Raw genomic sequence first — 13,658 nt, forward strand, 5'->3', positions numbered from 1 at the left:
CACCAGTTGCTGTGCAAACAGCACTCACATGCACAGAGGCAGACAAAGCATAGACCCCCCTACACACAACTAGTATTCGTGGACAAAATGAACATCTGGAGAGGCACGCAATGAGACCACCATAGTTGGAAGTTTTGAGTAGACTTTTGAGTGGAAAGAGCATTGGAAAGATAAGTAAAATTTGTGATGTACCTCTTAATTTACTATGATGTGCTCTTAAGGCAAGTCCCATGTGCACCTCTATCTAGTTAAATCAGTGTTCGTGGTGAATGAGGTAGTTTCTAACTAAAACTGGGTTTGTTTTGGGTTGAAGTATTAAACAAAATTTGACCTCATGATACAAACAGGGATTTAAAGTCAGCACTTACAATAAATGTTGGTGAGGACAGAGGGACAGGAAAGGGAAGACTTGTCTGGAACTTTTTATGTGCCTTCATAGGTTCTTCCATATATGATAGTAGTGTTTCAGGTATTACAGAAATCAAAATTTCAGTCTCAACTATACAGGCAACTCCAAACCGTGGTATTTATTTATGTGTTTGTTTGTTTGTTTATTATGGAAAAACACACACACAAATATCACCTGAGGCCAAATATTAGCACATGTATATTAGTATATCAGAGGAAAACAAAGAACGAATTTAAGCCCAAAATAAAGAATCCCTATATCTTCTATACACTTCTCTTTATACATTTCTAATTGTGAGGTAACTCTCTCGGTTCTTGTCTAGGCAGTAGCATTATGTCCACCTCTATGTCATCCAATTCTCGATTGAACTGTCCCCGGTGAAATAACATCTGTAGACTTGGCTCCCTGGATATTAGTCCCAACGATTATATAGATCTGCTGTCTCAGGCTCATGAGAAAATGTTGTACCCTCAACGCTCTCAGGAATAGTTGTCAAAGTCTAGGGAGAATCTCTCTCGGAAGTAGTGGTCCCAGTTACTGTGGTTTCTTCAGTCTCAATTGTTTTAATTGTTACCTCATCATTCAACCCAGATATGGGAGAAAAAGGAAAACCATCGTGAGTACCAAATCCAACAGTTACATCTTCACCGAATGTGGGACGTATTGGCCATTGAGTGTGTGGATGGTCACTGCTGAGGGGAATGCAGCATGACAGCTTATTCTTACAAAGAAGTTTGTACCTTTCGAGATGTAAACATCGTTTTCTGCAGTGTCCTACATCATTCTTCCAGCATCTTTCAACAAACCAGCCAGCTGCAAGGTTAAACAAGCAGTCAATTTAAAAATTCTAGCCACAAGACGACAAACATTAATTCCAAAGTTTGACAACTACTACTATTGCCATCAAAAGTAATATGACAACAAATACCACAAGCCATTTGGAGAGACAAAGAAGAAAACTAAAACTGTATATTAAAAACTGTGACATGTGCCATCAAGGAAATTGCTGGTGGTGGGGAGAGGAGAGAGAGAAGGAGAGGGGAGGGGGCAGGAGAAAGACTGGAGAAGAAGGAAAGAGGAGGAGGAGGAAGAAAACGAGACAGAGAGGATAGACATATGTAAAGCTAATAGTTAAGCCACGGCAAGGCACGAAGGATGAAAGGAGGCAACAGGATACACAGGAGGCAAAGATTATTTCAGGAAAGGACCATCAAATGCTCAGTCCCAGTGTTGAGAAACAGCATAGTGTCTTTAAGGTATTAAGAGAAAGCTGAAGAGTCTGAAGTATAATGTGCAAAGAGCAAAGGGGCACGAGATAAAATGAGCTTGAAGTAATCATGCCATTGCCTAGTCAATTTGGCCATTATTAAGCATTTTTATTTATTTCAAACCATCATGTGAGTTAATTTACTTCATGTTTTAGACAGTTAGCTAGGATGTCACATGGAAATTAGATAAGGGAAAAGGAAGAATAGAATCTGGGAGACACGTTAGAAGCTTTGGCCAGGTGAAACATGAGGATGGCTGGAACTAGGGCTGTGAGAGTTGTAAAGAAGAGAACAGACTAAAGACATCGATTGTTTGAATATAAGGTCAGCGGAGGATGGAGAAATCCAAGTACATCAGTACATTTCTGAGCCGATATAGGGGAGATTCGTGATACTTGCTATTCATAGAATAGTAAACAGAGGAAAGAACACGATTTGGAGGGAAGAGAAAAAGGTGGTTACAAGTACTTGTTTTGGGGTATATAACACAATATACCTCAGATGTCCAGAGGGCAGTAGGATATAGCTGTAACAACTCAGTAGACAAGTTTGGACTCTAGATGTAAATTGTGGAATCATTGCTATGGATAGTATTTAAAACTACAGTTATAAAGTACATATAGCGTTGGAATAATGTGAGATAACAGGGGGCCATAGTTAAATTCTGGGGAGTGTCAATATAGAGAGCTCAGATAGGAGGAGAAGGCACAGAAGGAACAGCAAGATACTTAGAGCAAAACAGGAGAATGAGACACTAGAGAATTAGATTAGTTTTCCCAAAAGCAGACCTTGGGATAAATTTTGACTGCGGTATAATAAATGAGTTGAGGGTATTCAGCACTCCCCACATCCCAAAATCAGTTTGGAAATGGGGAAGTTAGGGAAATAAGACAGCCAAAAAGAGGAGAGTTATACAGTTAGTTACCACTGTGATTGACTAGAGCATGACCCCATGGGGAAATCTGGCAATTAGTATATGGCTAGGATAAAGGTCCAATTTATCCTTCTTGAGGGTCAGAGGAGCTGGAATATTTTTCCACCATCCAGTAGTTGATAGATGATACCAGAGTGAGCTGACAATTCCCTGTCATTTCCCGACTGCCCTGTACAGGACTGATTTGCAAGCAATCGACCATGCTTTGAGGATACTGCCAGGCGCAGGTCACGCTGGTGTGCATGAAAATGGCAAATGCCAAAGGGATACAAAGAAAGTTGCATCAGGTATGACTAGATTACGCAAGTGAGGAAAACGTTTCCTAAAGGAACGTGTGGACACTTGTAGGCAAATACTGCTGTGAGGTTGAGCGAGATAAAGCAGGAGCTGGAGCCTCCATTGCATTTAACATGATGAGTGTCACTGGTAATCTTCAGAGTGGTAGGAAGAGGAGAAACAGAAGTGAAGTGGTTGACATGTGAATGGGAAGTGGAAATAGCACCTGGAGACCAAACTCTTAGGAAGTTTAGCTGTGAGGAAGAGCAGAGAAATAGAGAAGTACTTGGAGGACAATATGGAGTCAAGGGAAGGTTTTTCAGGTTTGTTTTGAAAACTGGGAAATAAGAGAGCATGTTTGCAAATATTAAGAAGGGACAAATAGAAAAGGAGAGATTAACGTAGAAGAAGGAAATGAGGCAAAAGAAGGGCATAGTCCTTGATTAGGTGACAAGGATTAAGAACACATACAGCATTTGACTGTATGTGATATGGAGAAGCACACTTCCTCAGCTATGTCAAGAGGGAAAGAGAAGATGGGTGCAAAGCCATACTGGTATGAGTGTTGGCAGCGGTAAAAAGAAAAAGTGCCATTTGAATTTTTAAAATCTTGAGATGTGGGGTAAAGTCCTAAGCTGGGAGGGAACATCACAGACAGGAGTGGAGCAGGAGAATTGAAAAGAAAGAAAGGTCAGTGCAAAAAAGTGGTCTAGGAAAGAGGAAAGATGAGCTCACACAAGAAATACAGTAGGATTTCTAAGCAGCGTGATAATTCACTGGCGGATGGAGGATAGGCATCTACCGTGAAACTAGTCTGTTCCATTGTATGATCATTTATCAAGCAACTATATGACCATCTTTCTCAGCAAACCGCCCGAGAAGCACCAAGGTTGGTGTATTCTAGGAAATGCTAGTGCAAAGGCTCTATGTTGGAGGAAGCCAAGGATGTATGAAGAAGGTCAAGTAATTCTCAAAACAACCCTTTTTGCATTTAATTTGGTAAAGTATGAAAAGTACCTTTCGTGGGTTGAGATAGAGAGAGAGAGCACAATGAAAATTTGGCTCCTATTTCCTACCCTGGGAATGTTGGCTTTATCCCAACTTCTCCAATGATTCATTGTTCTCTTATTATTTTACTGGCTCCAATTCTATTGCCCTTGGTAGAATTTTCTGTAAGTTTCAAGGGTAGCTGTACCACTTCTTTCATCCTGGACAAAGTCTAACATTGCTTCCTCATTCCTCACTTCTACAAAGATTACCTCTCTATGTATTTATTTATTTTTCCTCCAGGGTGCCCATCCTCGAAATCTGAGTCCTGTCAGCATTTCTCCTCCATTCCCAAACACGTTAAATCATCTTGTTCTGTCAATTCTTCTTTAAACTTGCCTCTCACTTGCATTGCTCACTACTCCTTTTCAACTATTCCCACCAGAGTTAAAATTTCGAGTACAGCCCATCACTCAACAGAGGTTTGAGCCCCTAACTGTGGTACAGACTCTATTCTAGGTGCTTGGGGTACATTTGTGAACTAAGCAGACAAAATCGCATGGAGCTTACTTTCTAGCAGAGGAAAACAGACAATAAAGAAAACGAGTAAATTATCCTGTATGTGAGAGGATGATAAGTGGTTTTCAGAAATAAGAGAGAATAGATTTAAGTGGAATCTATTTGGTGTGTCATGGGGGCAGATGACAGTTTCTTAAACAGCAGTTAGCAGAGGTCTTGAGAGAAGGTGACAATTAAACGGTGACCTGAAGGTGGTGAAGGAATAGCCACACCAGTATGTAGGGCAAGTGCATTCTAAGCAGAGGAAAAAACAGAACTCTGTGGGTTGAGCAAGCCTGGCATGTTTGAGGAAGGGCACTGAGGCCAGTGTGGCTCTGGCAAAGTGAGTAAGGACTAGAAGCCTAGAGTGGTGGGAGATGAGGTGAGAGAGGTCATAAGCACCAGATCATGGAGGGCCTGGTGGGCCACTGTAAGGACGCTGGTTATTGTTCTGAGTGAAGAGGGGGCCACTGCAGAGATCTGAGCAGAAGAGGTACGTGGTCTGACTTCCAGTGTGAGCAGATCACACTCTATGCTATCTTGACAGAAGGCGGCAGGAGGCAAGAGTAGAAGGACAGAGACCTGTGAGGAAGCTATGAGGAAGCAGTAACAGGTGAGAGACGATAGTGACTTGAATCAGAGCGGTAGCAGTGGATGGAGGTGGTGAGATCAGTTGGTTCTAGACATAATTTGCAGGTAAATGTAATAGATTTCCTGGTAGATATGGATCTCACAGCTTAGAATATCAAAGATAGTTCCAAGAATATGGCTTAAGCAATACAATGATGGTGACTGGGAATAATCTATAACTTAATGTTTTTTGGTTTTTTTTTAGAATGGCAGCCGTCACTTATTTCAAAGCTCCTCAGTCTGGAATTATTATGTCATTAGGACTTATGACCTCCGTCACCAATATTTCAAAATCATACATCTAAAAAATATGAATTACAATGGTATTAATTCAGGCACATAAGCCATCTAGCCAAAATATTATCCCTCGTGTGAATTCTCTCTGAAAACAAAAAGAAAGAAGGAAAACAGATACGGAATCAGATAGCATCAACTTCAATATAGCTATTAACAGCACTCCACTGATGGACAGTTTGGCTTGGTAAAATGTTTCTTTACAAAACCCTCAGGTGCCATCTCAATTGAAAACAGAAAAATACACTCAAAACATTAAATAGCTAAGTTGCAAAATAGAACCTATAAGCAAAAATTTATAAATCAGCAGGAAACAAATCTACCACCCTCACAATAAAAGAGAAAAATAAGCAGAACCACACACTTTACAGAAAAATCGAAATATATGATAAATATATATCTGAAGTTTGACTTCTCCATAGTCAAAGAAATAGAAAATATTATAAACTTGGATATTTTCCTTCATTTTAAACATTTGCAATATTCAGAATTTGACAATGCACTAAGCAGACAGGAATAAGGTGCATGTCTAGGAATTTTATGTTGAATAGTTTATGTCTATGAATGGTTGTATAGAATATACTTGTATATGAAACATAAATACACTTCTTAGCAAAAATAATAAGTACATAATAATAAGTACATAAATGTCTCTAACAGATTCTTAGAGAGCAGGGACATGGAGCCGCCAGCATGCCATCATAAGAGCACTTGCGCTGCTCTTTATTGGCCCAAGGCTTTTCCTGTGGACTCTCTTTCCCCTTCAAGACACCTGGGGAGCCCAGGGTCAACAACTCCTCCTAGTTCCATCATCTCTCCATTGTAGGGTTCCATTACCTTTGGTCACCAGATTTAGTAACCCACATATCATGAAGGTCAGCATCAGGAGATTCATGGCTTCTGGGAGAGAGGGAGCCCTGTGTCCTGAGGAATGCAGAACACTTTGCACAGTTAAGACTCTGAGTGGTCACCTTTACTGGCCTATCATGGGTGATGAACCAGAGAGGAAGAGAATGCTATGCCACCCAGAACACCAGATAATTAACTTGCACCACTGAGTGTGCACGACAAAATAATGCTCTGTTCTAGAAACTGTTATAGGAAACTGAGGCCTTATGAAATGAAGTATAATCCTGAGGATGTGTAGGGTCTGATGGAAAGAAACAACTCCCCAGTAAAGTCCTCCTTAACCTTGGATGGGGCCAATTACTTCTCCTCCCTCTGTATGCAACACTGTGTATATACCCATGATAGCAGAACGCTATATCAAGATCCAACTTGTTTCAGACCAGTAAGCTTATGACCGCCAGTAGATTATCCCCCTTTCCATCTGAGTGATGCCCCAATCCATTGTGTATTAATTTCTTTATAAGCTGTGAAGTTTGCTTTGAATGGATTTTGTTGTTGTTGTTGTTGTTGCTATGGATAGCCAATTTTTGCAGTAACCGTTTGTTGGAAGTACTATCCTTCCTCCATTGAATTGCTTTGGCAGGTTTGTCAAAAATTAGTTGGCCATACTTGGTGCTCTATTCTGTTCCATGGATTATGTATCTATTCCTCTGCCAGTACAACACATTCTTGACTACGGTAGCTGTATAATATATTTTGAGATAGTGTAGGGATACCTCCTGCTTTATTCTGCCTTCTGAAAATTGTTGTAGCTCTCCCAGTTCCTCTGCCTTTCAATAAAAATTTTAGAATAGTCTTGGGAATATCTACAAAAGATCTTGTTGGGACTATTAAAGCAATTGAGTTACAGCTGTGTTGTAGTTAGAAGAGAAATGACTTCTTTACTGTGTTGAGTCTTCCTCTCCATGGACATGTGTGCCCATGCCACTTCATTTAAGGCTTTTTTTCTTTTTTTAACATCTTTAATGGAGTATAATTGCTTTACAGTGTTGTGTTAGTTTCTGCTGTATAACAAAGTGAGTCAGCTATACGTATACATGTACCCGCATATCCCCTCCCTATCACGGGTCCCTCCCACCCTCCCTATCCACCCTTCTAGGTGGTCCCAAAGCACCAAGCTGATCTCCCTGTGCTATGCAGCTGCTTTACACTAGCTACCTATTTTACATTTGGTAGTGTATATATGTCAATGCCACTCTCTCACTTTGTCTCAGCTTTCCCTTCCCCCTCCCTGGGTCTTCAAGTCCATTCACTACGTCTGCATCTTTTTTCCTATCCTGCCCCTGGGTTCATCAGAACCTTTTTCTTTTTTTTAGATTCCATATATATGGTTAGCATACAGTATTTATTTTTCTGTTTCTGATTTACTTCACTCTGTATGACAGAGTCTATGTCCATCCACCTCCCTACAAATAACTCATTTTCATTTCTTTTTATGGCTGAGTAATACGCCACTGTATATATGTGCAACATCTTCTTTATCCATTCATCTCTCCATGGACACTTAGGTTGGGTCCATGAAAGAAAAACAGAGCTGGAGGAATCAGGCTCCCTGACTTCAGACTATACTACAAAGCTACAGTAATCAATACAGTATGTTACTGGCACCAAAATAGAAATATAGATCAATGGAACAGGATAGATAGCCCAGAGATAAACTCATGCATATATGGTCACCTTATCTTTGATGAAGGAGGCAAGACTATTGAATGGGGAAAAGACAGCCTCTTCAATAAGTAGTCCTGGGAAAACTGGACAGCTACAAGTAACAGAATGTAATTAGAACACTTACTAACACATACACAAAAATAAAAACAAAATGGACTAAAGAGCTAGATGTAAGACCAGAAACTATAAACCTCTTAGAAGAAAAAATTGGCAGAGCACTCTATGACATAAATCACAGCAAGATCCTTTTTGACCCACCTCTTAGAGAAGTGGAAATATAAACAAAAATAAACAAATGGGACCTAATGAAACTTAAAAGTATTGCACAGAAAAGGAAATCAAAAACAATATATATAGACAAGCCTCAGAATGGTAGAAAATATTTACAAAGGAAGCAACTGACAAAGCATTAATCTCCAAAATTTACAAGCAGCTCATGCAGCTCTATATCAAAAAAACAAACAACCCAATCCAAAAATGGGCAGAGGACCTAAATAGACATTTCTCCAAAGAAGATATACAGATTGCCTACAGACACATGAAAGAATGCTCAACATCATTAATCATTAGAGAAATGCAAATCAAAACTACAATGAGATATCATTTCACACCAGTCAGAATGGCCATCATCAAAAAATCTACAAACAATAAATGCTGGAGAGGGTGTGGTGAAAAGGGAACCCTCTTGCACTCTTGGTGGGAATGTCAATTGATACAGCCACTATGGAGAACAGTATGGAGGTTCCTTAAAAAACTAAAAATATGACCCAGCAATCCCACTACTGGGCACATACCCTGAGAAAACCATAATTCAAAAAGATTCATGTACCAAAATGTTCATTGCAGTTCTATTTACAATAGCCAGGACATGGAAGCAACCTAAGTGTCCATCAACAGATGAATGGATAAAGAAAATGTGGCACATATATACTATGGAATATGACTCAGACATAAAAAGAAACAAAATGGAGTTATTTGTAGTGAGGGGGATGGACCTAGAGTCTGTCATACAGAGTGATGTAAGTCAGAAAGAGAAAAACAAATACCGTATTTTATCCCATATATATGGAATCTGAAACAAAAATGGTCATGAAGAACCTAGGGGCAAGATGGGAATAAAGACACAGGCCTACTAGAGAATGGAGTTGAGCATATGGTGAAGGGGAAGGGTTAGCTCGGTTGAAGTGACAGAGTGGCATGGATATAGATGCACTACCAAATGTAAAATAGATAGCTAGTGGGAAGCAGCCACATAGCACAGGGAGATCAGCTCAGTGTTTTATTTCCACCTAGATTGGTGGGAAATGGAGGGTGGGAGGGAGACGCAAGTGGGAGGAGATATGGGGATATATGTATATTTATAACTGATTCACTTTGTTATAAAGCAGAAACTAACACAGCATTTTAAAGCAATATTACTCCAATAAGGATATTTTTTTAAAAAAAGGTGAAGGGGATTAACAGGTATAAACCTCCAAGTATAAAATAAATGAGCCATGGGGATATAACATATAGCATAAGAAATATGGTCAATAATATTGTAATAATTTTGTATGGGGACAGATGGTTACTAGATTTATCATGGTGATCATTTCATAATGTATGCAAATGTCAAATCACTACACCTGAAACTAACATAATATTTTATGTCAACTCTATTTCAATATAAAATGAATAGAAAAAAAAACAAGAGTCTGAAAGGTGTGGAGAAGAGTGGGCTGTGTATATTCCTCCAGACTTGAAAATCTACACGGGCCTGAGTTCCCTGAGTTTCCTTAATTCCTCACACATACCCCAGACAGGTGCTACAAAGTATTCCAATCTAGAACAGAAAAATGTGTGCCTTTCCATGCATGTTGTCCCATGGAACATTAACAAAAGAGCTAATATTTGAATCATCAGAGTTGAGAAGGAGTGGAGCATGAGAGATTTGTACTGAAAAAGTATTTGAAGAAATAGTCACAAGTGTTGCAAAAGGTATAAACCTACAGATTCAAGAAGCTGAGTAACCACAAATGGTTTAAACACAAAGAATTCCGTGCCAATATACATTCCAATTAAACTTTTGAAACCTGAAAACAGCAACAAAAAATGTTTAAAGCAGGCAGAGAGAAGCAGCACATTATTTACAGGAGAATACAAATTTCAAATGACAATTTGACAATTCAAGTGACAGTGGATTTTGCCTCTGAAACCATATAGGCCAAAACAAAAATCACAACTTTTAAGTATTTAAAGAAAAGAGTAGTCAACTGCAAACTCTGCAAAATCTGACAAAAATATCCCTCAGGAATGAAAGGAAAAGAAAGACATTCTCACACAAAGGAATACAATTTGTTGCTAGCAATCTACCTTCAAAGGAAGTTCTCTGATGAGAAAGGTAATGATAAAGAAGTTGGGATTGACATGTACACACTGTTATATTTAAAATGGATAACCAACAAGGACCTACTGTATAGCACAGGGAACTCTGCTTAATATTATGTAACAACCTAAATGGGAAAATAATTTGAAAAACAATAGATACATGTATATGTATAACCGAATCACTTTGCTATACACCTGAAACTATCACAAGATTGTTAATCAACTATACTCCAATATAAAATAAAAAGTTAAGAAAAATAAATCAAATGTCAGACATAGATAAATACTGTATGATATTCCTTATATGTGGAATTTAAAAATCCAAGCTCAGGGAAACAGAATGATAGTTACCTGGGGCTGGGGAAAATGGGGAGGTGTTGGTTGAAGGGTACCAACTTCCAGTTGTCAGATGACTATGTTCTGGGGAATCTAACATGTACCATGATGATTATAGTTAATAATTTTATATTGTATACTTGAAAGCTGCTAAGAGAATAGTCTTAAATGTTCTTACAACAATAAATGATTACATGAAAAAAAAGAAAGAAGACGGTCAGTATGGGTAAAATTAAGGTAACTATAATATGCTATCCTTCTCATGTATTTCTTGAATAATATTTGATGGTTGAAGAAAAAATCATGCCATCAATTATGGTGTTCAATGCGTGTAGAGGAAATATTTAAAACAATTGTATTTTAAAGGTGGAGAGGTAATAGAGACCTAAATGGAAGTAAAATTTCTACAGTTCACTTGAAGTGGCAAAATGTCTATGCCAGTAGGTGATGGTAAGTTACATATGTATCTCAAAATACCTAGAGGAAACACTAAGACAACTATACAAAGTGACATACTAAAAGCACTGTAAAATAAATCAAGACCGAATTCTTTAAAAAGCTCAATTAACTAACAAATAGGCAAGAAAAGAAAAACAGAGAAATAATAAATTAAGGTAAGGAAGAAAACAAATAATAACATGGCAGACTTGAGCCACTGTGATGCCAGCATTACCCTAGTACTAAAACTACATAAAAAAATAAACAACAATTACCCTAAATGTATTTGACACAAATTCACCAATTTTAAGAAAGATATTGGCAGAATGGATAAAATATTAAAACATGGTACAACAATATACTGCCTACAAAAAATTTATTTCAAATACGATGATATAGGTAGACTGAAAGTAAAAGGATGCAAGAAAGATGCATGCCAACATTAATTTTTTTAAAATCAGAAGTTGCTATATTGATATCAGATAAAGAAACTTCAGAGCAAAGAAAATGACTAGAGGCAAAAGGGGACAGTAAATAATGATAAAAAATCAATCCACTGTGAAGGCTTAAGAATCCTAAATCTGTAGTCCTCAAAACACATGAAACAAAAACTTACAGGGCTGGAAATACAAATGGACAAACCCACAATTATAGTTAGGGACTTCAACATCCCACTCTCAGCAAACGATAGAAGTACCATATATAAAATCAGCAAGGGTATAGAAGGAAACAGAACAACACCATAAGCCAAAACCCTCCAAACCCTTGGAGAATCAAATGACACACTTCTAAATAATCCATGGGATGAGGAAAGAAATTCCTCATTTCTTTAATTCCCAAAGAAAATAAAAATATATTTGAAGTGAATGAAAAATAAAATACAATCTATCACTGTATGTTGGCCATATCTAATGTGATAAAAGAGGAAATATGTCAATAATCTAAGATCCTACCTCAAACTAGAAAAAGAAGAGCAAAACAAACTCAAAGTAAGCAGAAGAAAGGACAGAATAAAGATAAGAGCAGGAAAAAAGCCACAAAGCTGGTTCTTAAAAAAAAACAAAAACCTGTAAAATTGCTAAATCTAATTTCAAAGTAGATAAACATAAAAAGAAAGAATTCCCAAATCAACAATACCAGCAATGAAACAGTTGGATAACATTACCATCTTATAGCCATTAAACAAGATAATAAAGGAATACTACAAGAAACTTTTCACTCATAAATTTTACAACTTGCAGAAATAGAACAATTCTTCAAAAACCCAAAACTACCTAAAATCAACCTAGATGAAATAGATAACATGACTAGTTCTATAACCATTAAAGTAATTGAATTTGTAATTTAAAACCTTTCAAAAAGAAATCTCCAGGTCCAGATAGTTTCACTGGAGAATTCTTCCAAATAATTCAAAAGATTTAATGCCAATATTACACAATTTCTTCCAGAAAGTAGAAGAGGAGGGAACACTTGCTAACTCATTTTGTGATGTCAGCACTACCCTAATACTAAAAACAGAGAAAGACATTACAAGAAAGGAAAACTACAGACAGGTAGCTCACATGAACTTACGTGCAACTATCTCAGCAAAATATTAGCAAATAGAATCCAGAAATGTATAAAAATAATTATACACCAGGATCAGAAGGAATTTATTTCAGGTATGCAAGACTGGTTTAATATTCCAAAATCAGTCATTGTAACCCACCATATCAACAGGGAAATAATTAAAATAATATGAGCATACCATCTGTTGCAGGAAAGGTAATTTACAAAATCAAACACCAATTCATGGTACAAGTTGTCAGCAAGTTAGGAAGAAAAGGGAATTACCTCAATTTGATAAAGAGCATCTAAAAAACAAGTCCCTCACATTTAATCATATAAGACTGAATGCTTTCACCTTAAGACCACTGGAAGTTGTCATTGTTGCAAGAAAACAAGAAATAAAAGGCATACAGAATGAAAGGAAAAAAGAGCTGTTTCTGTTTGCAGATGACATGATTATCTATGCAAAAAAGTCCCCCCCCAAACCCACCTGATGAAATAAAATTTATAGGGCTTCCTTGGTGGTGCAGTGGTTAAGAGTCCCCCTGCCAAAAGAGGAGACACGGATTCGAGCCCTGGTCTGGGAAGATCCCACATGCCGCAGAGTAACTAAGGCCGTGCGCCACAACTACTGAGCGTGCACCCTGGGGCCAATGAGCCACAACTGCTGAGGCTCACGGGCCTAGAGCCTGTGCTCTGCGACAAGAGAAGCCACTGCAATGAGAAGCCTGTGCACCGCAAAGAAGCGTAGTCCCTGCTCGCCACAACTAGAGAAAGCCTGCATGCAGCAACAAAGACCCAATGCAGCCCAAAATAAATAATAAATAAATAAATAAATAAAATTTTTAAAAAGAAATAAAATTTATATTTAAGGCAAGACAAGAAATTTAAACATAAAATTCTCTCTGTCCATTTGGGTCTCCTCCCTTCCCCTTCAGTGTGCAATGTGCATCTGCATTATATATTAACCAGACCTCCTCAAAGATGGGAATGCCTGCCCAGCTATAAAGATCAATTTCTTTTCTTTCTTCTGATG

General features: G+C 38.0%; 1 protein-coding gene across 1 annotated transcript; it reads right to left on the reverse strand.

The window, feature by feature from the left end:
- Positions 1–908: 908 nt before the first annotated feature.
- On the reverse strand, positions 909–6,251 carry DEFB125 (defensin beta 125). Its single transcript, XM_007193391.2, has 2 exons — positions 6,194–6,251; positions 909–1,222 (listed from the first exon to the last, which is right to left on the reverse strand). The coding sequence occupies exons 1-2, from the start codon at positions 6,249–6,251 to the stop codon at positions 909–911; spliced, it is 372 nt and encodes a 123-aa protein (XP_007193453.2).
- Positions 6,252–13,658: the final 7,407 nt, after the last annotated feature.

The sequence above is a fragment of the Balaenoptera acutorostrata genome, chromosome 15 (genome assembly GCF_949987535.1).
Source record: "Balaenoptera acutorostrata chromosome 15, mBalAcu1.1, whole genome shotgun sequence".
NCBI classification, from domain to species: Eukaryota; Metazoa; Chordata; class Mammalia; order Artiodactyla; family Balaenopteridae; genus Balaenoptera; species Balaenoptera acutorostrata.

Bases quoted from the DNA above. Each gene is read 5' to 3' on its own strand.
- DEFB125 (XM_007193391.2), bottom strand. From the start codon at position 6,251: ATGAATCTCCTGATGCTGACCTTCATGATATGTGGGTTACTAAATCTG. The intron at 1,223-6,193 runs GTAATGGAACCC...TTAACCTTGCAG, and splicing joins ACTAAATCTGGTGACCAAAG to CTGGCTGGTTTGTTGAAAGA.